The sequence below is a fragment of the Tachyglossus aculeatus genome, chromosome 21 (assembly GCF_015852505.1).
Source record: "Tachyglossus aculeatus isolate mTacAcu1 chromosome 21, mTacAcu1.pri, whole genome shotgun sequence".
NCBI lineage: Eukaryota > Metazoa > Chordata > Mammalia > Monotremata > Tachyglossidae > Tachyglossus > Tachyglossus aculeatus.
Window position 1 is genome coordinate 14,227,238 of NC_052086.1, and position 24,655 is coordinate 14,251,892.

The 24,655-nt window shown below is 58.9% G+C and overlaps 2 protein-coding genes across 2 annotated transcripts in view; both read left to right on the forward strand.

The window, feature by feature from the left end:
• LOC119942063 (Snf2 related CREBBP activator protein) overlaps positions 1–15,280 on the forward strand; it is a 30,669-nt gene extending 15,389 nt beyond the window's left edge. The window contains 14 exon segments of the mRNA XM_038762717.1: positions 58–276; positions 2,102–3,942; positions 7,904–8,157; positions 8,257–8,459; positions 8,593–8,762; positions 9,754–9,950; positions 10,093–10,207; positions 11,023–11,148; positions 11,611–11,799; positions 12,017–12,100; positions 12,195–12,820; positions 12,923–13,627; positions 13,660–13,883; positions 13,915–15,280. Of these exon segments, the coding sequence (XP_038618645.1) occupies positions 58–276; positions 2,102–3,942; positions 7,904–8,157; positions 8,257–8,459; positions 8,593–8,762; positions 9,754–9,950; positions 10,093–10,207; positions 11,023–11,148; positions 11,611–11,799; positions 12,017–12,100; positions 12,195–12,820; positions 12,923–13,627; positions 13,660–13,883; positions 13,915–14,852 (5,891 nt within the window). The 3' untranslated portion in view covers positions 14,853–15,280.
• A 4,255-nt stretch (positions 15,281–19,535) lies between these two features.
• On the forward strand, positions 19,536–20,638 carry TMEM265 (transmembrane protein 265). The gene is made up of 2 exons (XM_038763421.1): positions 19,536–19,758; positions 20,078–20,638. Exons 1-2 carry the CDS (start codon positions 19,576–19,578, stop codon positions 20,237–20,239), a joined length of 345 nt encoding a protein of 114 aa, XP_038619349.1. The 5' UTR covers positions 19,536–19,575; the 3' UTR covers positions 20,240–20,638.
• The last annotated feature ends 4,017 nt before the right edge of the window (positions 20,639–24,655 follow it).

Genomic DNA, 24,655 nt, shown 5'->3' on the forward strand with positions numbered 1-24,655 from the left:
GAGAGCGCGGGGGGCACCCCGTCCCGTCGGTGACCGGGCCGCGGCTTCCTTCCGCAGTGACCCCGAGCGTGATGAACAGCTCAGGCGTGGTGAAGATCGTGGTGCGCCAGGCTCCCCGGGACGGACTGAGCCCCGCCGCCCCGCTGGTCCCGCCGGCTCTGCTGACCCCGCCCCGGCCCCCGCAGCCCTCAGGGCGGCTGCCCGCCCAGGGGCCCCTGCCCGCGCTGGTCAGGCCTGTGCTCAGGCTGCTGCAAAGCCCTCCTCTGGAGACGGCCAGTGAGTATCGCGGGGTCGGGGGCCGCGAAACAGGGTCGGGGGGCGAGGTGGCATCCCCGTGCCCGAGTGCCGGGACGGAGCGGAGTGAGCGGGATCGAAGGGGAGGCCTTGACTGAGCCCTCCTTTCCTCTTCTCCCACTCCCTTCTGCGTGGCCCAGAGGCAGCGTGGCTCAGTGGAAAGAGCCCGGGCTTGGGAGTCGGAGGTCGTGGTTCCCGCCACTTGTCAGCTGGGTGACTTTGGGCAAGTCACTTCACTTCTCTGGGCCTCAGTTCCCTCATCTGGAAAATGAGGATGAAGACTGTGAGCCCCACGTGGGACAACCTGATCACCTTGTTCCCTCCCCAGTGCTTAGAACAGTGCTTTGCACATAGTAAGCGCTTAAGAGATGCCGTCATTAATCAATCAATCGTATTTATTGAGCGCTTACCGTGTGCAGAGCACTGTACTAAGTGCATTAGAAGTACAAGTTGGCAACATATAGAGACAGTCCCTACCCAACAGTGGGCTCACAGTCTAAAATAAACTATTACTGTTTATTCATTCAACCGATATTTATTGAGTGCTCACTGCGAGCAGAGCACTGGACTAAGCGCTTGGGAAGTACAAGTTGGCAGATTACAGAGACGGTCCCTACCCAACAGTGGGCTCTCAGTCTAAATTAAACTATTACTGTTTATTCATTCAACCGATATTTATTGAGTGCTCACTGCGAGCAGAGCACTGGACTAAGCGCTTGGGAAGTACAAGCTGGCAACGTGTAGAGACAGTCCCTACCCAACAGTGGGCTCACAGTCTAAATTAAAACTATTACTGTTTATTCATTCAACCGATATTTATTGAGTGCTCACTGCGAGCAGAGCACTGGGCTAAGCGCTTGGGAAGTACAAGGTGGCAACATGTAGAGACAGTCCCTACCCAACAGTGGGCTCACAGTCTAAATTAAAACTATTACTGTTTATTCATTCAACCGATATTTATTGAGTGCTCACTGCGAGCAGAGCACTGGACTAAGCGCTTGGGAGGGTGCAGTGTATCAATAAACAGACACGTTCCCTGCAAGTGACAAATTTACGGTCTAGAGGCTGAGCTTATCCCCCACATCCGGCACTTACTCATTTATAGAGAAGCAGCGTAGCTCAGTGGAAAGAGTGTGGGCTTTGGAGTCAGAGGTCATGGGTTCAAACCCCGGCTCTGCCAATTGTCAGCTGTATGACTGGGCAAGTCACTTAACTTTATTTATTGCTCTATTTATTTATTTTACTCATGCATATCTATTCTATTTATTTTATTTTGTGAATATGTTTGGTTTTGTTCTCCATCTCCCCCTTCTAGACTGTGAGCCCACTGTTGGGTAGGGACTGTCTCTATGTGTAGCCAACTTATACTGCCCAAGCGCTTAGTACAGTGCTCTGCACACAGTAAGCGCTCAATAAATACGATTGATTGATTGATTAACTTCTCTGTGCCTCAGTTACCTCATCTGTGAAATGGGGATTAAGACCGTGAGCCCCCCGAGGGACAACCTGATCACCTTATAACCTCCCCAGCTCGTAGAGCAGTGCTTTGCATGTAGGAAGCACTTAATAAATGCCATTAGTATTATTACTATTATTATCTATAGTCACATCTGTCTCCCGCTCCTGACTGTAAGCTCACTGTGGGCAGGGAACGTGTCTGTTGCGTTGTTCTAGTGTCCTCTTCCGAGTGCTTAGTACAGTGCTCCGCACGCAGAAAATGCTCAGTAAATTCAATGGACCGACTGACTGGTGGGAAGGAACCCGTGTTGGGGGAAGACGAGCTCAAGACCCATGTGTCTCTCCACAGCCTCCACACACGGAGTTTCTCCCGTGGCCGCCGCCTCCGTCCCGGTCTCCGCTCCCGTCCCCGCCCCGGGCTCGTCTCCACTCCCAGCGTCCTTGGCCGCTCCAGCTCCTCCCCCCGCCATCCCGGCTCCGACGCTCGCCCCGGCGGCGCCTCCGTCACCGGGCCCGGCCCCGGTCCATACCCTGGCCCTGGCTCCGGCTCTGTCCTCGGCTCCCGTTCAAACCCTGTCCCTGGTCCCGGCTCCCCCTCCGGCCTTGGCTCCGGCCTGCCCCGGCCCCGCCCCGCCGCCCTCCGCGGCTTCCGCCCAGCCCCAGGTCTCGGCTCCGTTGTGCGTCCCACCACAGGCCACGACTCCCACGCCGGGTCCGGGGTCGCCTCCAGCTCTGACCCAGGCCTCGGCGGCAGCTCCCGGCCCAGCCCCGGCTTCGTCTCCAACTCCCACTCCGGCCGTGGCTCCCTCGCCGACTTCGGCTCCGGCCCCGGCTTCGCCGTCAGCCCCGGCCTCGGCTGTGGGCGCCGCTTCGGCAGCGGCCTCCCTTCTGACTTCCGCCCCCAACCCCACCTTAGCGGCGACGTCGGCTCAGACCCGGGGCCCCGCCTCCGTCCCGGAATCGCCCCTGACTCCGGCTTCGGTCCCCGCTCCGGCTCCAGCCCCCCCGGATGGTCTCGACCCGACTCAGACGGCGGTAGCTTCGGCCACCCCTCCGGGTCTGACTCCATCACAGACCCCTTCCCTGACATCAGCCCCAACTCAGCCCGGGTCCCTGGGCCCGGCTCCCCCGACTCAGCCGCTGACCCTGGGTCTTGCTCCCCCGGCCCAGCCGGTATCCCTGGATCCAGCCCCCCTGGCTCAGCCCGTGTCTCTGGATCTGGCCCCCCTGGTTCAGCCTGTATCCCTGGCTCAGGCTCCCCCGGCTCAGTCCGTGTCCCTGGGTCCGGTTCTCCCAGTCCAGCCTCTGTCCCTGGGCCCGGTTCCCCCGGCCCAGCCTGTGTCCCTGGGAACGGCTGCCCCGGCTCAGACCGTGTCCCTGGGCCCGGTTCCCCCGGCCCAGCCTCTGTCACTGGGTCCGGCTCTCCCGGTCCAGCTTGCATCCCTAGACCCCGCTCCCCCGGCTCAGCCCGTGTCCCTGGGCCCGGCTCAGCCCGTGTCCTTGGGTCCGGCTCAGCCCGTGTCCCTGGGCCCGGCTTCCCCGGCCCAGCCTCTGTCACTGGGTCTAATCCCCCCAGCTCAGCTTGCATCCCTAGACCCCGCTCCCGCGGCTCAGCCCCTGTCCCTGGGCCCGGCTCCCCCAGTTCAGCCCGTGTCCCTGGGCCCGGCTCTCCCGGTCCAGCCTCTGTCCCTGGACCCGGCTCCCCCCGCCCAGCCTCTGTCCCTGGGCTCGGGTCCCCCGCCGTCTCTAGGCCCCACTCCCCTGGCTCAGCCTCCATGTGTGGCTACAATCGCTCCTCTTGGCCCAGCTCAGACCCTGTCTCTGGCCCCAGCGTCCCCCCTGGGCCCGGCTGCAGCCCATTCGCTGACCGTGGCCCCGACCCTGACGCTGAGCCCGGTCTCCGGCCCCAGTCTGGGCTCGGCTTCGCCCCAGACCCTGACCCTCGCTCCGGTCTCGGCGCTGGCCTCGTTGGCCCTGCCGCCTTCGCTCGCCGGCCCGACGCTAACTCCGACTGCAGCCTCCGGTCCCTCCCCAATCACCCTGCTCTCCCGGCCCGCCGCCCTGAAGGAGGAGCCCGACGTCCTGACGCTCCGCTCCGGGCCCCCCAGCCCTCCCCTCCCGGCTACCTCATTCTGTGGTGTTCGGCCCCGGCGGCAGCCGCCTCCTCCGCCCCGCTCCCCCTTCTACCTGGTGAGTCTCCGTGGTGCCGGGGGGGATGTCTGTCTGTCTGTCTGTCTGTCTGAGATGTACAGAGAGAGACGCCTTCCTAGCCAAGACCGCTGAAACTAGGAGAGAAGCAGCGTGGCTCGGCGGAAAAGAGCCCGGGCTTTGGAGTCAAAGGCCATGGGTTCAAGTCCCGGCTCCACCAGTTGTCAGCTGGGTGACTTTGGGCAAGTCACTTCACTTCTCTGGGCCTCAGTTACCTCGTCTGGAAAATGGGGATGAAGGCTGTGAGCCCCCCGCGGGACAATCTGATCACCTTGTAGGCTCCCCAGCGCTTAGAACAGTGCTTTGCACATAGTCAGCGCTTAATAAATGCCGTCATTATTATTATTTGTTGTCAGCCCCCAAGTCTTCATAATAATGGTATATTTTAAGCATTTACTAATAAATGCCGTCATTATTATTATTTGTTGCCAGCCCCCAAGTCTTCCTAATAGTAATGGTATATTTTAAGCATTTACTATGTTTCAAGCGCTGGGGTAGAAACAAGCTAATCAGGTCATACACAGTCCATGTCCCACGTTGGGTTCAAAGTCATCATCCCCGTTTTACAGATGAGTTGACTGAGGCCTAGAGAAGTGACTGGCCCGAGGTCACACAGCAGACGAGTGGCAACTTGTACTTCCCAAGCGCTTAGTACAGTGCTCTGCACACAGTAAGCGCTCAATAAATACGATTGGTTGATTGATTAGGATCAAGGTCCTTCTGACAGGCTTGGGCTTTGTCCATTAATAATAATAATAATAATGATAGCATTTGTTAAGCACTTACTTTGTGCAAAGCACTGTTCTAAGCGCTGGGGGGGGATACAAGGTGATCAGGTTGTCCCACGTGGGGCTCACAGTCTTAATCTGCATTTTCCAGATGAGGGAACTGAGGCTCAGAGAAGTTAAGTGACTTGCCCAAGGTCACACAGCAGACACATGGCGGATCAGGGATTCGAACCCATGACCTCTGACTCCAAAGCCTGTGCTCTTTCCACTGAGCCACGCTGCCTCTCATAATAATAATGGCATTTGTTAAGTGCTTACTATGTGTAAAGCACTGCTCTGGGAGAGATATAAGGTGATCGGGTTGTCCCACATGGGGCTCACAGTCTTAATCCTCATTTTCCAGATGAGGGAACTGAGGCTCAGAGAAGTTAAGTGACTTGCCCAAGGTCACACAGCAGACACGTGGCGGATCAGGGATTCGGACCCATGACCTCTGACTCCAAAGCCTGTGCTCTTTCCACTGAGCCACGCTGCCTCTCATAATAATAATGGCATTTGTTAAGTGCTTACTACGTGTAAAGCACTGCTCTGGGAGGGATACAAGGTGATCAGGTTGTCCCACGGGGGGCTCACAGTCTTAATCCCCATTTTACAGATGAGGTAACTGAGGCCCAAGAGAAGTGAAGTGACTTGTCCAAAGTCACCCAGCTGACAAGCGGCGGAGCCGGGATTAGAACCTATGACCTCCGGCTCCCAAGCCCGGGCTCTTTCCACTGAGCCACGCTGCTTCTCTGTTCTCCATTAGGCCACACTGCTTCATTTGCCGAGCCACCAAGGGCTCGTGGCAGATAGGCTAGCACAGGGGCGGTCGAGCGCTTTTAAATTTCTGCGGCGGCCCGGCTGGGTCGGGAGCCGCCAGTTCCCTTCCCCGGGACTGGCGGGATCGAATTTCAGGACCGAAGGGCGGGCGCGAGGAAACACTGAGCGCCCCTCGGCCGCATCCCCCCGGACCCCGCTCTCTGACCGGGCGGGCGCCTCTCCCAGCCCAGGCCGCTCTGTGAACGGTTGACCGTTTTTGGGGGACGGAGACCAAAAGATGGGCCGGCTTTCTCCCTGCTCCCCGGGCCGGCCTCGGTCCCCGCTGCCTAGAGCTGTTTTCGTTCGGGGGATGGCGCCGAGGGAGAGAGAATCGCCCTCGCGTTACTCTGCTGGACGGAGGGGTGGTGGCTCCTGGTGGGTTAGGGGCCCTTCCCCCCAAGAATATTCATTTTAAGCGGGAAATAAAGGTGGCTCGTTGGCCTTGTCAGCAAGGTCACTCTGTAGGTCACCCATTTGAGGGCAGTGGGAATAAGACTTCCCTGGATGTAGCAGGCCCTGCCTCTTTGCCCAAGGTCAGTCCGTCGGTCAATCGTGTTTACGGAGCGCTTACTGTGCGCAAAGCACTGTACCGAGGGCTGGGGACAGCACAGTAAAACAGACGCACGCTCCCTGCCCACAACGAGCTTACGGTCTAAAGGGGGAGAGACGTTAATATAAATAATAATAATAATAATGATGGCGTTTATTAAGCGCTTACTACGTGCAAAGCACCGTTCTAAGCGCTGGGGAGGTTACAGGGTGATCAGGTTGTCCCATGGGGGGCTCACAGTCTTAATCGTCATTTTACAGATGAGGGAACTGAGGCACAGAGACTTGTACGTACCTATTCTATTTATTTAATTTTGTTAATATGTTTTGTTTGGTTCTCTGTCTCCCCCTTCTAGACTGTGAGCCCACTGTTGGGCAGGGACTGCCTCTATAGGTTGCCAACTTGGACTTCCCAAGCGCTTAGTACAGTGCTCTGCACACGGTAAGCGCTCAGTAAATACGATTGATTGATTGTTGGGTAGGGACCGTCTCTGTGTGTTGCCGACTTGTACTTCCCAAGCGCTTAGTACAGTGCTCTGCACACAGTAAGCACTCAATAAATACGATTGATAGATTAAGTGACTTGCCCAAAGTCACACAGATGAGAAGTGGCGGTTCCGGGATTTGAACCCCTGACCTCTGACTCCAAAGCCCGGGCTCTTTCCACTGAGTGTTAGAGGGCTTGGAGGGGGGACGAGTAAAAGGAGCAAGCTAGGGCGATGCAGAAGGGAGTGGGAAAAGAGGAAAGGAGGCTGTAGTCAAGGAAGGCCTCTCGGAGGAGGTGTGCCTTCGATAAGGCTCTGAAGGGGGGATAGTTATCGTCGGGTGTCTGTGAGGTGTGAAGGCGCTCCAGGCCAGAGACGGGCTGTAGTAGGCGCTTACAGTGTAGAGGGGGAAACAGACATTAATAGAAATAAATTGCGGATATGGACGTAAGCATTGTGGAACAAGTCAGGGTGACGCAGAAGGGAGTGGGAGAAGAGGAAAGGAGGGCTTAGTCAGGGAAGGCCTCTCGGAGGAGGTGGGCCTTCAATAAGACTTTGAAGGTTGGGGAGAGGAATTGTCTGTCCGATATAAGGAGGGAGGGCATTCCGGGCCAGAGGCAGGATGTTGGCCAGAGTGGGTGGTGAGAAAGACAGTTACCTCCACTCTCCTCATTCTCAAAGTCTTATTAAGATTTTAAAATAAAATTATTAAAAGCCTTCTAGACTGTGAGCCCGCTGTTGGGTAGGGACCGTCTCTATATGTTGCCAACTTGTACTTCCCAAGCGCTTAGTACGGTGCTCTGAGCACAGTAAGTGCTCAATAAGTACAATTGAATGAATGAATGAATAAGAGAGTAGCAAGGTGAGGAGGGGGCGAGGGCTCTCTTCATCCTCAAAGTCTTATTAAGATTTTAAAATAAAATTATTAAAAACCTTCTAGACTGTGAGCCCGCTGTTGGGTAGGGACCGTCTCTATATGTTGCCAACTTGTACTTCCCAAGCGCTTAGTCCGGTGCTTTGCACACAGTAAGTGCTCAATAAGTACAATTGAATGAAAGAATGAATAGCAGAGCAGCGAGGGGATTGCACGGGAGGGTTGGCCTATCCGCTCCGCCTCCCCTTCTGGGAGTCGCTTAGTACAGTGCTCTGTACATAGTAAGCGCTCAATAAATACGATTGATGGTGATGATGATGATGTTGGGTCGGATTGAGATTTTCCAGACCCGGGATTCTCAGGAGGCAGAGGGGCATCCGGGAGGGCGGCGTTCTCCCCCCCACTCCGCTCCTCCTGGCGCTGACCCCCGCCGCTCGCTGCCCTCCCAGGACTCCCTGGAGGACAAACGGAAGCGGCAGCGGGCGGAACGCCTGGAGCGGCTCTTCCGGCTGAGCGAGGCCCACGGGGCCCTGGCGCCAGTTTACGGGACGGAGGTGCTGCAGTTCTGCTCCCTGGCCGGCCCCGCCGGCTCCCGGGGCCCCGGCCCCGCCCACCCCGCCTTTTGGACTCACACCGAGGCCGCCCGCCAGGCCGTGCTGCTGCCCCAGCAGCGGCTGGACCAGCTGGCGGGCGTCATCGAGAGGTGAGCGCCCGGCCCCGGGGAGGGGCGAGCCACGGGCAGGTGGGGGACGCGGGCGGGAGTCCCGTCCCCCCACCGTGTGTCCGCCCTCCCCTCTCGCAGGTTCATCTTTGTCATGCCTCCCGTGGAGGCCCCAGCCCCCTCCCTGCACGCCTGCCATCCTCCGCCCTGGCTGGCCCCTCGCCAGCTGGCCTTCCGCGAGGACCTGACCCGGGAACTCTGGCCCCGGGCCCAGCCCCTGCACCGCATCGTCTGCAACATGCGCACCCAGTTCCCCGACCTGCGACTCATCCAGTACGACTGTGGTGAGTCCCTCGCCCGCCCGCCCCTGCCCCTCCTGCTGCCTCGGCGGCAGGACTTCGCGCCTCCGGACTCCCGGTCCCGTCCCCCGCCCCCTCCGCCGCCCTGACCCCCGCCCTGCCGCCCGTATGCTCTCAGGGAAGCTTCAGACGCTGGCAGTGCTTCTGCGGCGGCTCAAGGCCGGAGCGCATCGTGTGCTCATCTTCACCCAGATGACCCGTATGCTGGACGTGCTGGAGCAGTTCCTCACCTACCACGGACACCTGTACCTGCGGCTGGACGGCTCCACCCGGGTGGAGCAGAGACAGGTGACCCCGCTCTTCAGGTCCCCGAGCCGCTCGGGTGTGCCCCCCAACCCCCTTTCGCCACCCCAGTCCCCTTGGTAGGCGGGACCCCGCCTCAATCAATCAATCAATCAATTGTATTTATTGAGCGCTTACTATGTGCAGAGCACTGTACTAAGCGCTTGGGAAGTACAAATTGGCATCACATAGAGACAGTCCCTACCCAACAGTGGGCTCACAGTCTAAAAGGGGGAGACAGAGAACAGAACCAAACATACCAACAAAATAAAATAAGTAGGATAGAAATGTACAAGTAAAATAAATAAATAAATAAATAAATAGAGTAATAAATATGTACAACCATATATACATATATACAGGTGCTGTGGGGAAGGGAAGGAGGTAAAACGGGGGGATGGAGAGGGGGACGAGGGGGAGAGGAAAGAAGGGGCTCAGTCTGGGAAGGCCTCCTGGAGGAGGTGAGCTCTCAGCAGGGCCTTGAAGGGAGGAAGAGAGCTAGCTTGGCGGATGGGCAGAGGGAGGCCATTCCAGGCCCGGGGGATGACGTGGGCCGGGGGTCGATGGCGGGACGGGCGAGAACGAGGCCTAACGGTGAGGAGATTAGCGGCAGAGGAGCGGAGGGTGCGGGGTGGGCTATAGAAGGAGAGAAGGGAGGTGAGGTAGGAGGGGGCGAGGTGATGGACAGCCTTGAAGCCCAGGGTGAGGAGTTTCTGCCTGATGCGCAGATTGATCGGTAGCCATTGGAGATTTTTGAGGAGGGGAGTAATATGTCCAGAGCGTTTCTGGACAAAGATAATCCGGGCAGCAGCATGAAGTATGGTTTGAAGTGGAGAGAGACACGAGGATGGGAGATCAGAGAGAAGGCTAGTGCGGTAGTCCAGACGGGATAGGATGAGAGTCCAGACGGGATAGGATGACGCCTCCCCCCGCGTAGACCCCCCCCAAGTCCCGCAGCCAGCCGGGCCCCTCTCCTTCCCCATCCGCCCCCTCGCAGGCCCTGATGGAGCGCTTCAACGCGGACAAGCGTATCTTCTGCTTCATCCTGTCCACCCGGAGCGGGGGCGTGGGCGTCAACCTGACCGGCGCCGACACGGTCGTCTTCTACGACAGCGACTGGAACCCCACCATGGATGCTCAGGCCCAGGACCGCTGCCACCGCATTGGCCAGACACGCGATGTCCACATCTACAGGTGCTGCTGGTTTCCCCTCACCCCAAAGACAGACGTGCACATACATACACACCCTATTCCTCCCCACCCCCGGGGCTCAGAAGTCTGCCAGGCGTTTAATCCGGTCCCTCCTCCTCCTCTGCTGTCCCCATCCCATCCTCAGGCTCATCAGTGAACGGACGGTGGAGGAGAACATCCTGAAGAAGGCCAACCAGAAGCGCATGCTGGGGGACATGGCCATCGAGGGGGGCAATTTCACCACGGCCTATTTCAAACAGGTACCTCGTGCGGAGACCCCGGGTCATTCAGCCTCAGGTGGCCTCCCTGTAGGTCGGTGGTGTTTTCTGGGCGTTCATTATGGGTGCAGAGAGAGAACTGGACTGCACACTTGGGGGAGAGTACAGTGCAGTACAAGAGAGTCGGTAGACGGGTTCCCCGCCCACGCTCACGGTCTAAACGAGTTCCCAAGCTTCCCTCGGCTGCATGGAGCCCGGCACCTCATCTGGCTTCCCAGCTGCCTTTACCCGTGGCTCAGTGGAAAGAGCCCGGGCTTTGGAGTCAGAGGTCATGGGTTCAAATCCCGGCTCCACCAACTGTCGGCTGTGTGACTCTGGGCAAGTCACTTCTCTACTCCGTGCCTCGGTTACCTCATCTGTCAGTTGGGGATTAAAACTTTGAGCCCCCGTGATCACCTTGTAACCTCCTCAGCGCTTAGAGCAGTGATTTGCACATAGTAAGCACCTGACAAATACCGTCATTATTATTATTATTATTATTATTACTCCTTCATCGTAGCCAGGCTTGCCCCCGGAGCCGTTATTCGGTCCATGTCCCTGGGTTTCTTTGTGGGGAGGCAGCCGGGGCCTAGTGAAAAGAGCACAGGCCCGTGAGGCGGGAGACCTGGGTTCTCCTCCAGGCTCTGTGGATCTCCAGGTGGTCTCGGGCGAGTCCCTCGGCTCCTCCGTGCCTCATTTTCCTCATCTGCCGAGTGGGGATGAGACGCCTGTTCTCCCTCCGGCACTCAGCGCGGCGCTCGGCACAAAGTAAGCGCCGAACAAACGTCCGCGACGATGACTTTTATCGTTAATGCCAGCAAACGATCCGTGAGTTGTTCGACATGCCCCTGGAGGAGCCGCCCGCTCCCGCCCCAGCCGCGGCGCCTGGCCCCGAAGAGGAAGAGGAGGCCGTGGCCAACAAGCAGACTCACATCTTGGAGCAGGTGAGCAGCTGGGGTTGGGGGAGGTGAGACGGAGCGGCCTTCCCCCCTCTCCTCCACCTCCCCGCCTCCACCGCGGCCGGATGCCCCCGCTTCGGCTCTGGCCCCGGGAAATAAGTCTGGAGCCGAAGCTGGTGAAGTTTCCCCTGAAGTTACCTCACTGGCTCAGGAGAAATGGAGCCCCCGGAGCCGTCTGAGTCCGTCTGACCCTACCCACTAAGGCTGGGCCTGCCGATTGCCGTCGTGGTCGTCAAATCCCTTTTAGCTCCGCTCCCGTACGGACCCCCAGGCTAAATGTGGCCCGGGGCAGTGCTCCGAAGAGGGAGTTTGGGCCCGTTGGGACTCTCGTTTGGTGGCCGCGGCTCAGCCTAAAGCTCTCCGAAATTCTGCGTCCCCGTGGGCCAGTTGGCGGGACCGGGGCGGGAGGGGACGGGGCCGGCCCGACGCGCGTTCTCGTCCCCGAAGGCCCTGTGCCGCGCGGAGGACGAGGAGGACATCCGGGCGGCCACCCAGGCCAAGGCGGAGCAGGTGGCGGAGCTGGCCGAGTTCAACGAGAATGAGGGGTTCCCTGCTGCCGAGGGGGAGGAGGGAGGCCGGCCCGAGGACGAGGAGGTGTCGCGAGCCGAACAGGAGATAGCCGCCCTCGTGGAGCAGGTGAGCGCCGACCCCTCGAGGGTTCGGATTCCCTCCCCTCCCACTCTCCTCTTCCCGTCTCCATCTGGTTTCCCCCCCCCAACTCCGACCTCTGTCCCCCCTCTCCTCATCCTTCCCAATCTCTTCCCCGCCCTGCGTCCTGCCCCGTCCTTGTAAAAGGGAGCTTGGAATAGCCCCAGCTGAGTCCGTCCGCCCTCCCCTCCCCGTGTCCCCGCAGCTGACCCCCATCGAGCGCTACGCCATGAACTTCCTGGAGGCCTCCCTGGAGGACGTGAGCCGGGAGGAGCTGAAGCAGGCGGAGGTGAGCGGCCGGCCGGGCCGGGGGCGGGCGTGGGAGCGGGAGGCCTCTCCCCCGCCCGGCTCTGAGCTCTCCCCGGGGTCCCCGTCGTGGGCAGGAGCAAGTAGAGGCCGCCCGGAAGGATCTGGACCAGGCTAAGGAGGAGGTGTTCCGCCTGCCGGACGAGGAGGAGGAACGGGGGGCCCGAGCCGGCGACGAGCTCGTGGGGGGCTCGGGCGGAGGCAGCCATCGCCGCAGCAAAAAAGCCAAGGCCCCCGAGCGGCCCGGGACACGCGTCAGCGAGCGGCTGCGCGGGGCTCGGCTCGAGCCCCCGCCCGCGGGGCCCGCCCCCGCCGCGCCCGGACCCCCGGCCCGTGGCGCCGGTTCGGAGAGGTCCCCGCGGGCCGCTTCCCGGCCCCGCCCCGCCCCGTCGCCGCCGGCCCCGGTGCCCCCGCCGGGTCCCGTCAGCCCCCCGCAGTTCCCGGGGCTCGGCCTAGAACCGGAGGTGGAGCCGCCCGCCGCCGAGGCCATCGAGGCCGAGAAGCACGAGGCGGCGGCCGGCCCCAAGACCCCTCCGCCGGCCCCGCCCCCGGAGCCGCCGTTGGGGACCTTGGAGGTGCCCCAGGCCCTCGAGGAGGTCACCCTACCCGGGACCCCGGCCCCCAGTCCCCCGCCGGAGACCGACGCCGTGGCCAACGGGCACGAGCCGACGCCACCGGAGCCGGCCGGGGACATCGGCCTGGAGTCGCCTGGTGGGGAAGGGGCGGCCCCGTTCCCGCCCCCACCTCCATCCCCTCCCCCGCCACCAACCCCGCCCCCGCCCCCAACCCCACCCCCGGCTGAGAGCAACGGGCTGGAACCCCCGCCCTCTCCTGCCCCGCAGCCCCCGGAGCCGGGCCCCGACCGTGGCGCCGAGCCGCCGTCGGTGGAGCCTCCCGGCCCCGCCTGGGCTCCGGTGCCCGTGCCCCCGGAGGCTCCTCCGGCGTTGGCCTCGTCGCCCATCTCCTCCTCTTCGTCCCCCGAGAGCCCGTCCCCGGCCCGGCCCCCGCGGCGCCGCAGCAGTGCCGACGTGGAGATCCGGGGCCAGGGGGCCGGGCAGGCGGGACAGCCCCCGGGGCACAAGGTGTTGCGCAAACTGCCCGGCCGGCTGGTCACCGTGGTGGAGGAGAAAGAGCTGGTGCGGCGGCGAAGGCGGCGGGGCGGGGCCGAGGCGGCCGGGGCCAGCCCCGGGAGCGTCTCGGAACCGGAGTCCTCCCCTCCGCCGGGCAGGCCGCCCCCGCCGGCCCCCGCCCCGGAGCCCGCCCTCCCCGCCAAGCCCCTCGCCGACCCGGGCCTCCCCGGCGAGGCCGGGGGCCAGAACGAGGAGGTTGGGCCGCCCGCGGAAGTGATCGTCGTGAAGCGCAAGCGGGGCCGGCCCCCCAAGAACAGGCCACCCCAGGACCCCGTGCCGGTCAAGCGGCGCCTGCCCAAGGGGAAGGCGAAGCGGGCGGGGCCGGCCGTGCCAGCGGCAGAGGCGGCGCCGGAGCGGGCAGCGGTGTCACCGGCGGCATCGCCGGAGGCAGTGGCACCGGCGGCATCACCAGTGGCAGTGGCACCGGCGGCATCGCCGGCAGCAGCGGCACCGGCGGCATCACCGTCGGCAGCGGCACAGTCAGCAACGCCGGCGGCAGCGGGACCGTCAGCATCGCAGGCGGCAGCGGCACCGGCGGCATCGCCGGCGGCAGCGGCACCGGTGGCATCGCCAGTGGCAGCGGCACCGGTGGCATCGCCAGTGGCAGCGGCACCATCGGCATCGCCGGCGGCAGTGGTACCATCAGCATCACTGGCAGCACCGGCAGCGGCAGCGGCGGCATCGCCGGCGGTGTCAGGGGCATCGCCGGTGCAGAAGCGCAAACGGGGACGGCCCCCCAAGGCCCGGGAGCCGCCCGCCCCCAGGACCCAGCCCCAGCCGGCCCAGGGAGGCGGGGCCGACGAGGACCGGACACCACCTCCCCAGCCTCCCGCTGTCGAACCCCCTGCCCTCTCCCCCTCCCCGCCCAAGCGCAAGCGGGGCCGTCCCCCCAAGAACCCGCTGTCCCCCGGGCCCGCCCGGCCCGTGGCTCCGGACCAGGACAGCCCCCCGGGGCGCGAGGCCGGCGGCGGCGGCGGCGGCGGCGGAGGGAGGCGGAAGCAACCGCCACCGCCGCCCCAGCCACACCCACAGCCTCCTCCGCCGCCTCCCCAGGGGGAGAGCGAGGGCAACTCGTCGGACGAGGACGGGGGGCGGCCCCTCACCCGCCTGGCCCGCCTCCGCCTGGAGGCGGAAGGGCCCCGGGGGCGGAAGGGCGAGGGGCCCGCGGGGGCCGGCCCCTCGGCCCGGGAGGACGGCGAGGCGGCCGGAAGCGGCGGGGGCCCCGAGCCGCCGCCCGCCCCGCCGCCCGCCTCCCGCTCCACCCGCCTGCGGCCGGGCTCCCTCCTGCCCCCCTTGGAGAGCGACAAGGCCTCCCGGAAACGGGCAGGGGCCCCGATGGGCGGGGGGCCGGGCCCGGCCAAGCGGGGCCGTCCTCGGCCCTCGGCTTCCCCCGGTGCCGAGGCGTCGACAGAGGAGGCGTCGGGCGAGGAGGAGGAGGCCGGGGCCCCGGCCGCGGCCGGGGAAGGGGCTCCTCGGCGCCGGGGGCCCCCATCCCGCCGGGGCGGTGGGGCCGCAGCCAGGGACCAGCGCGTTCTGCGGAGCGGTGCCCCTCCCTCCCAAACGTGCCCTGCCGTCAGCCACAGAGGCCGGAAGGCTAAGACGTGACCGGCCCCTCTCTCTCTCTCTCTCCCCTTCCCGCCCCACTTCGGCTGGCCTCCTTCCTCTCCCCCACCCCTCAGCCGGTCCTGACTGTTAAACCACTACTTGAAGTCTTGGGGAGGGTCTCCGAAGGAGAGAGGAAGGGAGGGAGGCCTCACCTCTTTCCCCCACCGAGGTCGGGGTGGGGGCAACTGGTTGTTGCGGAAACAGGGCTCCCCGCCGCCATCGCCCACCCCGGGGCCGGGCAGTGTTAATTGTGGCAAGCTGGCCACAGGCCACGACGGGCCTCCCCCTCCGACACGCGACCCTCCTGGAGGTGGGCGGGGAGGGGGGCTCCAACCGTCTCTCACGCACCCCTTCCCCCCAATAGAGTCAGGGAGGAAGGGGCCGGACCGCCCGGGGGCGGGGTGTGGAGGAAGGGGAGGTTTGCTCCTTTCTCCATGATGAATTTTCTTTTTTTTTTTTTTTTTAAAGAAGAAAAAAAAAAATAAACTTAGTTTCCGTATGAGCATCGGCGTAAGGAGGCTTCTGATTTCCCGGCCCGGGGGGTGGGGGGCCCGGTCGGCCACCTTGGCTGCGTCTGTCTACTCACCACCTCCCTCTTCCCCCCACAGTTTCTCAAGTCAGGAGAGGGTTCGTGATTCGGTGGATCGGTGGTGTTCAGTGTTCATTTAAGGGCTAACTGCTCACCACCTCCCTTTTCCCCCCACGGTTTCTCAAGTCAGGAGAGGGTTCGTGATTCGGTGGATCGGTAGTGTTTATTTAGGGCTTACTACTCACCTCCTCCCTTTTCCCCCCCACGGTGTCTCAAGTCAGGAGAAGGTTCGTGGATCGGTGGTGTTCAGTGTTTATTTAGGGCTTACTACTCACCACCTCCCTCTTCCCCCCACGGTTTCTCGAGTCAGGAGAGGGTTCGTGATTCGGTGGATGGGTGGTGTTCAGTTTTTATTTAGGGCTTACTACTCACCACCTCCCTCTTCCCCCCACAGTTTCTCAAGTCAGGAGAGGGTTCGTGATTCAGTGGATCGGTGGTGTTCAGTGTTTATTTAGGGCTTACTACTCACCACCTCCCTTTTCCCCCCACCACGGTTTCTCAAGTCAGGAGAGGGTTCGTGATTCGGTGGATCGGTGGTGTTCAGTGTTTATTTAAGGGCTAACTGCTCACCACCTCCCTTTTTCCCCCACGGTGTCTCAAGTCAGGAGAAGGTTCGTGGATCGGTGGTGTTCAGTGCTTATTTAGGGCTTACTACTCACCACCTCCCTCTTCCCCCCACGGTTTCTCAAGTCAGGAGAGGGTTCGTGATTCAGTGGATCGGTGGTGTTCAGAGTTTATTTAGGGTTTATTACCCACCACCTCCCTTTTCCCCCCACAGTTTCTCAAGTCAGGAGAGGGTTCGTGGATCGGTGGTGTTCAGTGCTTATTTAGGGCTTACTACTCACCACCTCCCTCTTCCCCCCACAGTTTCTCAAGTCAGGGGAGTTTCGTGATTCGGTGGACCGGTGGTGTTCAGTGTTTATTTAGGGCTTACTACTCACCACCTCCCTTTCCCCCCACGGTTTTTCAAGTCAGGGGAGGGTTCGTGATTCAGTGGATTGGTGGTGTTCAGTGTTTATTTAAGGGCTAACTACTCACCACCTCCTTTTTCCCCCACGGTTTCTCAAGTCAGGAGAGGGTTCGTGATTCGGTGGATCGGTGGTGTTCAGTGCTTATTTAGGGCTTATTACTCACCACCTCCCTTTTCCCCCCACGGTTTCTCAAGTCAGGAGAGGGTTCATGATTCGGTGGATTGGTGGTGTTCAATTTTTATTTAGGGCTTACTACTCACCACCTCCCTCTTCCCCCCATAGTTTCTCAAGTCAGGAGAAGGTTCGTGGATCGGTGGTGTTCAGTGTTTATTTAGGGCTTACTACTCACCACCTCCCTCTTCCCCCCACGGTTTCTCAAGTCAGGAGAGGGTTCATGATTCAGTGGATCGGTGGTGTTCAGTGTTTAGGGCATCCTACTCACCACCTCCCTTTACCCCCCACGGTTTCTCAAGTCAGGGGAGGGTTCGTGATTCGGTGGATCGGTGGTGTTCAGTGTTCATTTAGGGCATACTACTCACCACCTCCCTTTTCCCCCCACGGTTTCTCAAGTCAGGGGAGGGTTCGTGATTCGGTGGATCGGTGGTGTTCAGTGTTTATTTAGGGCTTACTACTCACCACTTCCCTTTTCCCCCCACGGTTTCTCAAGTCAGGGGAGGGTTCGTGATTCAGTGGATCGGTGGTGTTCAGTGTTTATTTAGGGCTTACTACTCACCACTTCCCTTTTCCCCCCACGGTTTCTCAAGTCAGGGGAGGGTTCGTGATTCGGTGGATCGGTGGTATTCAGTGTTTATTTAGGGCTAACTACTCACCACCTCCCTTTTTCCCCCACGGTTTCTCAAGTCAGGGGAGGGTCCGTGATTCGATGGATCGGTAGTGTTTATTTAGGGCTTACTACTCACCACCTCCCTTTTCCCCCCACGGTTTCTCAAGTCAGGAGAAGGTTCGTGATTCGGTGAATCGGTGGTGTTCAGCGTTTATTTAGGGCTTACTACATGCGGGGGGGGCTGTACTAAGAACCCGGCAGAATACGATACGAGAGTTGACGGACACCTTCCCTGCCCACAGTGAGTCAGGGCGATTGGGTGTCTGTGGTGGGAGGCCACTCCCGTCGTACAGCGTAGTCTCCCAAAGCGCTTAGTTCAGCTCTTTGCCCACCGTAAGGGCTCAATAGATAACTACCGAATGAAGGAATCCCATCCACCCCGACGGACTCCGGGACGCCCGACGCGTGGTTTGGCATCCCTGGCTTGTCGAGTCCCGCAGGAGCCCTCTCCGCTCCACCGCTTTCACGGCTTTCCGGGCATCTCCGGCCGCCCTTTGTCCCAGAACTCGGCTCCTACTGGCCTCGCCCTGCTGCCCAAACAGGTTTGAGACGGCGCCGCTCCCACGCCCCAGCCCTTGGGGAGAGGGGCCGCACACTCCTCCCCGCACCCGACACCAGAGGCGAGGCCCAAGAGGTACGCCCGCGTCCCGTGTGCAGGTAAGGGGCTTCCTAGGCCTACCTCCTCTTTCTTCTCGCCTTGCCTCGCCTCATTCCTGCCTCTTTCCCCAGCCCATCTCCCCCACCCCCCCGCAAACCATCAGCACTTCCCTTTTTTTAATGGTGCTTGTTAAGCGCTTACTCTGCCCGGCCCTGAACTAAGCGCCGGGATTGATGCACGTCCCACACGACGCTCACCTGTCGCCCGGACTCGATCCCCTTTCTTCTCCCCTTTCCTCGCCCAACTCCAGCTGTAGGTCGCTTCCCTTTCCCCAGTTGGGTAGGCCCCACTGAGCAATGCTTGGAGTTCCTCGCCCCTTCGGTTTCTTATTGAGCGCTTGCTGTGTGCAGAGCACTGTACTGAGCGCTTGGGAAGTACAAGTTGGCAACATTCACTGATTGATTCATTCCTACCTATACAGCGCCGGACGTGTTCATATTAACTACTCCCCTTCCCCATCCTACATATCTATTTTATTTTGTTAGTATGTTTGGTTTTGTTCTCTGTCTCCCCCTTTTAGACTGTGAGCCCGCTGTTGGGTAGGGGCCGTCTCTATATGTTGCCAACTTGGACTTCCCAAGCACTTAGTCCAGTGCTCTGCACACAGTAAGCGCTCAATAAATATGATTGATTGATTTTACAGTTTGGCGAAGGAACGGAGGGGTCTGGGGGGATGTTTTGGATCGTGGATCCGCCACCTTTTCATCTCCCGCGTGCCCCTCCCGGGCGGTTAGTCTCAGCATTCATCCGTTCGTTCATTCAGTCGTGTTTATTGAGCGCTTACTGTGTGCAGAGCACTGGACTAAGCGCTTGGGAAGTACAGGTTGGCAACATCATCATCAATCGTATTTATTGAGTGCTTACTGTGTGCAGAGCACTGGACTAAGCGCTTGGGAAGTACAGGTTGGCAACATCATCATCAATCATACTTACTGAGCGCTTACTGTGTGCAGAGCACTGGACTAAGCGCTTGGGAAGTACAAATTGGCAACATATAATAATAATAATGTTGGCATTTGTTAAGCGCTTACTATGTGCAAAGCACTGTTCTAAGCGCTGGGGGGGGGATACAAAGTGATCAGGTTGTCCCATGTGGGGTTCAGTCTTAATACCCATTTTACAGATAACTGAGGCTCAGAGAAGTTGTGACTTGCCCAAGGTCACACAGCAGACGTGGCGAAGTCAGGATTCGAACCCATGACCTCTGACTCCAAAGCCCGTGCTCTTTCCATTGAGCCACGCTGCTTCTCTGCATTCATTCATTCCATCGTATTTATTGAGCGCTTACCGTATGCAGAGCACTGCACTAAGCGCTTGGGAAGTACAAGTTGGCAACATATAGAGACGGTCCCTATCCAACAGCGGGCTCACAGTCTAGAAGGGGGAGACGGAAAACAAAGCATATTAATAAATAGTAAATATGTACGCGTAAAATGGAGTACAAACATATATACAGGTGCCGTGGGGAGGGGAAGGAGGTAAGGCGGGGAGAGGATTTCAGCGGAGTTCTTCGGTCGAGCTGCATTCCTGAGGGCGGGCGGGCCCGGTGGGTTAGAATTGCTCCCGTTTTGGGAGCGAGAGACGGTTTGGGAAGGAGATCTGGTCCCCAGGAAGCCCCCCGCCGCAAATCCGACCTCCCCCTCTCCGGCCCCAAGCAGGCGATGGCGGGGGAGGAGGAGGGAAAGGAGAAGGCTGAGGAGGCCTTGATGAGCGTGGCGGTCGTCGCCCCCGCCGACTCGTCCCCGGCCCACCGCGGCCGGCACCGGCTCCGCTGCCTGGCGGCCACCAGCATCGTCTGCGGCTGCTCCTGCCTCGGAGTGGCGGCCCTCGTGTATGCCGTCAAGGTGAGGGGTGCGGGAAGCCCGGCGGGGCCCGGCCGGCTGTGAACCGGGATAGCGAGACTGGGATTGCGTCCTGGGGAAGGGAGACGGGAAGGAATTTGGGGAGTCGGTGACTGGGGGCGGCGAGAGAGAGAAAGGAAGTGCCAGGAAGGAAGGGGAAGGGATGGCTGGACCCCAGAGGAGTTGGGGGAGGCGATGGGTTGGAAGAGAAGCAGTGGCTGAGGAGGGCTGGGCGTTTTGGGGGGTTGGAGGGAGAGGAGGAAGGGGGAAGTGGGAGAGAAGAGGGGACGGGGAGAGTTAAGTGTGCGTGTGTCGTCCGCAGTCTGAGGAGAAGCGCAAGGCCGGGCGGCTGGCCGAGGCCGCGCTGTGGGGCCGCAGAGCCCGGCGCCTGGCGCTCATCAGCATCGCGGTCTGGCTGGCCATCCTGCTGTTGGGCCCGCTGTTGCTGTGGCTCCTCTCTTACGCCATCGCCCAGGCTGAGTGACCCCTCCGACCTCCGGGCGTGAGCCGGCCCTTTCGGGGGAGCCCTCGGACGGGGCCCTGCCCGAGCGACTTCGCTCTGATCCCGCCGGACGGGGAGGTTTTCGTCCCGGGGGCCCGATGGGGTCGGAGTGGCTCCCCGAGGTGAAGTTCACTCGATCACGGGATGGGAATCTTCCCCGCCCGCCAGCAGCCCACCAGTCGTGTCACCCCACCGGGACGGGGACAGGCCTCTGGGGCTGGAGAGGAACCTAAAACAGGATGGGAGACCTCGTCTGTCCACCTTCGCCGTCCGGGCCCCGGTGGCTCCGTGACCCCAGAGCCGTGGCCCTGATTCTGGATCTATCGATCCATCCATCCGTGGATTGATTGACAATGTCAGAACTACTTTTGGAATAAAAGTTTTGGGAGGAAAAACACCCCTATCTGGCCGGAACGTCCCTTCTTCCACTGAACTCTGACTCTGACCCTGGAGCCGTTTCCAGTCCGGGGCTCAGATGAGGGTTGTGGGGGAGAAGCAGCGTGGCTCAGTGGATAGACAAAGGGCCCGGGAGTCAGGAGGTCATGGGTTCTAATCCTGGCTCCACCACTTGTCTGCTGTGTGACCTTGGGTAAGTCACATAATAATAATCATCATCATCATCATCATCATCATCTATCAATCATATTTATTGAGCGCTTACTGTGTGCAGAGCACTGTACTAAGCGCTTGGGAAGTACAAGTTGGCAACATATAGAGACAGTCCCTACCCAACAGTGGGCTCACAGTCTAAAAGGGGGAGACAGAGAACAAAACCAAACATACTAACAAAATAAAATAAATAGAAACGCTTACGATATGCAAAGCACTGTTCTAAGCGCTGGGGAGGTTGCAGGGTGATCAGGTTGTCCCACGGGGGGGCTCAGTTTTAATCCCCAATTTACAGATGAGGTAACTGAGGCCCAGAGAAGTGAAGTGCCTTGCCCAAAGCCACACAGCTGACTGTTGGCGGACCCGGGATTTGAACCCATGACCTCTGACTCCAAAGCCCGGGCTCTTTCCACTGAGCCACGCTGCTTCTCCTAATAATGATAACATTTATTAAGCACTTACTATGTGCAAAGCACTGTTCTAAGCGCTGGGGAGGTTACCAAGTGATCAGGTTGTCCCACGGGGGGACTCACAGTCTTAATCCCCATTTTCCAGATGAGGGAACCGAGGCCCAGAGAAGCGAAGTGACTTGCCTGAAGTCACACAGCTGACAATTGGCAGAGCCGGGATTTGAACCTGTGACCTCCTGACTCCAAAGCCCGGGCTCTTTCTGCTGAGCCACGCTGCTTCTCAACTTAACTTCTCTGTGCCTCAGCAACCTCATCTGTAAAAAAAAATAAAAAATGGGGATCAAGAAGGTGGGCCCAATGTGGGACAGGGACCATGTCCAACCTGGTCAGCTTGTATCTACCCCGGCGCTTAGAAGAGTGCTTGGCATATAGTGAGCGCCTAGCAAATACCATGAAGAAAACAGCTGAGATGAAGTCCGGATTTATGTTCTGGATGGCCCACCGCATTCCCCAGGGAAGAAATTCACACATCCCCTGCCAACTCTGCCATCTTGTAGTCTCCCAGGTGCACAAAGCGCTCAGTAAATACCATTGATTGATGGGTTGATTGACCAAAGGACTATACGGAGAAATACGGATGAGGTGTCCGACATTCATTCAATCGTATTTATTGAGCGCTTACTGTTTGCAGTAAGCAAACACACCCCTCCCCGCAGCACCTGTATATATGTTTGTACGTATTTATTACTCTATTTTACTTGTACGGATTTATTCTATTTATTTTATTTTGTTAATATGTTTGGTTTTGTTGTCTGTCTCCCCCTTCTAGACTGTGAACCCGCTGTTGGGTAGGGACCGTCTCTAGATGTTGCCAACTTGGACTTCCCAAGCGCTTAGTACAGTGCTCTGCACACAGTAAGCGCTCAATAAATATGATTGAATGAATGAATGAATGAGTTTTTATTACTCTTATTTGTACGTATTTATTCTATTTGATTTTGTTAATATGTTTTGTTTTGTTGTCTGTCTCCCCCTTCTAGACTGTGAACCTGCTGTTGGGTAGGGACCGTCTCTATATGTCGCCAACTTGAACTTCCCAAGCGTTTAGTGCAGTGTTCTGCACACAGTAAGCGCTCAATAAATACGATTGAATGAATGAATGAATACGATTGAATGAATAAATGAATGAATATTTATTACTCTCGTTTGTACATATTCTATTTTACTTTGTTAATATGTTTTGTTGTCTGTCTCCCCCTTCTAGACTGTGAGCCCGCTGTTGGGTAGGGACCGTCTCTATATGTTACCAACTTGTACTTCCCAAGCGCTTAGTACAGTGCTCTGCACACAGTAAGCGCTGAAGGGCAGGGAACACATCTGCTAACTCTGCTGTATAGTACTCTCCTCAGCACTTAGTACAGTGTTCTGCACATATTAAGCCCTCAATAAATAATTTTGATTGACCGATTGAGGAGAGGTTAGTCAGGGGAGGCGTCTTAGAGGAGATTCATTCATTCAATCATATTTATTGAGCGCTTACTGTGTGCAGAGAACTGGACTAAGAGCTTGGGAAGTACAAGTTGGCAACACATAGAGACAGTCCCTACCCAACAACGGGCTCAGAGTCTAGAAGGGGGAGACAGAGAACAAAGGAGAACGTGTAGACAGGTGTCCAAATTGTCAGAACAGATAGAAGTAAAGCTAGAGGCACATCATTAACAAAATAAATAGAATAGTAAATATGTCCAAGTCAAATAAATAGAGTAATAAATCTGTACCAACGTATATACAGGTGCTGTGGGGAGAGGAAGGAGGTAGGGTGTAGGGGATGGGGAGGAGGAGAGGAGAAAGGGGGCTCAGTTTGGGAAGGCTTCCTGGAGGAGGTGAGCTCTCAGTAGGGCTTTGAAGGGAGGAAGAGAGCGAGATTGGCGGATGTGCGGAGGGAGGCCATTCCGGGCCAGGGGAAGGACGTGGGCCGGGGGTCGACGGCGGGACGGGCGACAACGAGGCCCGGTGAGGAGGTGAGCGGCGGCAGAGGAGCGGACGGTGCGGGCTGGGCTGGAGAAGGACACAAGGGAGGTGAGGGAGGAGGGGGCCAGGGGATGGATGGACAGCCTGGAAGCCCAGAGGGAGAAGTTCTTGCTTGATTCATAGGTTGACAGGCAGCCTTTGCCAGAATAATGGATCTGTTTCCTTGGCCCCGGCTCAGTATACAACCCCCTTTCTCTTGGTGACTCCTTACCTCCCTTCCCCACATCCACGGCTGCTGAAATCCTCCTTGGCAATTTGAATGAATCCGGATGCAGCCAAAGGGATCGTACCGAAAAGCGTGGCTCAGTGGGAAGAGCCCGGGCTTTGGAGTCAGAGGTCACGGGTTCAAATCCCGGCTCCGCCAACTGTCAGCTGGGTGACTTTGGGCAAGTCGCTTCACTTCTCTGAGCCTCAGTTACCTCATCTGTCAAATGGGGGTGAAGACTGTGAGCCCCCCGGGGGACAACCTGATCACCTTGGAACCTCCCCAGCGCTTAGAACAGTGCTTTGCACATAGTAAGCGCTTAATAAATGCCATTATTATTATTCAATCAGTCACATTTATTGAGCACTTACTGTGTGCAGAGCACTGTACTGAGCGCTTGGGAGAGTACAATACAACAATAAATAGACACATTCCCTGCCCGCAACGAGCTTAGGGTCTAGAGGCGGGGAGACGGACAGCAATACAAATAAATAAATATATGGGGCTGGGAGGGGGGGAGGACAGAGGGGGCAAGTCAGGGTGACACAGAAGGGAATGGGAAGTCACCCAGCTGACAATTGGCAGAGTCGGGATTCGAACCGATGACCTCTGACTCCAAAGCCCAGGCTCTTTCCACTGAGCCACGGTAGAACAAGCATTAAATCCCCATTTTACAGATGAGGAAACTGCACACAGAGAAGTTAAATGGCTCGCCCAAGGTACCACAGCAGGCAATGAATGAATCAAAGCTATTTATTGAGCGCTCACTCTGTGCAGAGCACTTATTAATAATAATAATGATGATGGCATTTGTTAAGCGCTATGTGCAAAGCACTGTTCTAAGCACTGGGGTGGATACAAGGTGATCAGGTTAATAATAATAATGGCATTTGTTAAGCGCTTACTATGTGCAAAGCACTGTTCTAAGCACTTGAGGGGGATACAAGGTGATCAGTTTGTCCCACCTGGGGCTCACAGTCTTCATCCCCATTTTACAGATGAGGGCACTGAGGCTCCGAGAAGTTAAGCGACTTGCCCAAGGTCACACAGCAGACATGTGGTGGAGCCGGGATTCGAACCCATGACTTCAGACTCCAAAGCCCGGGCTCTTTCCACTGAGCCACGCTGCTTCTCTAGCTACGC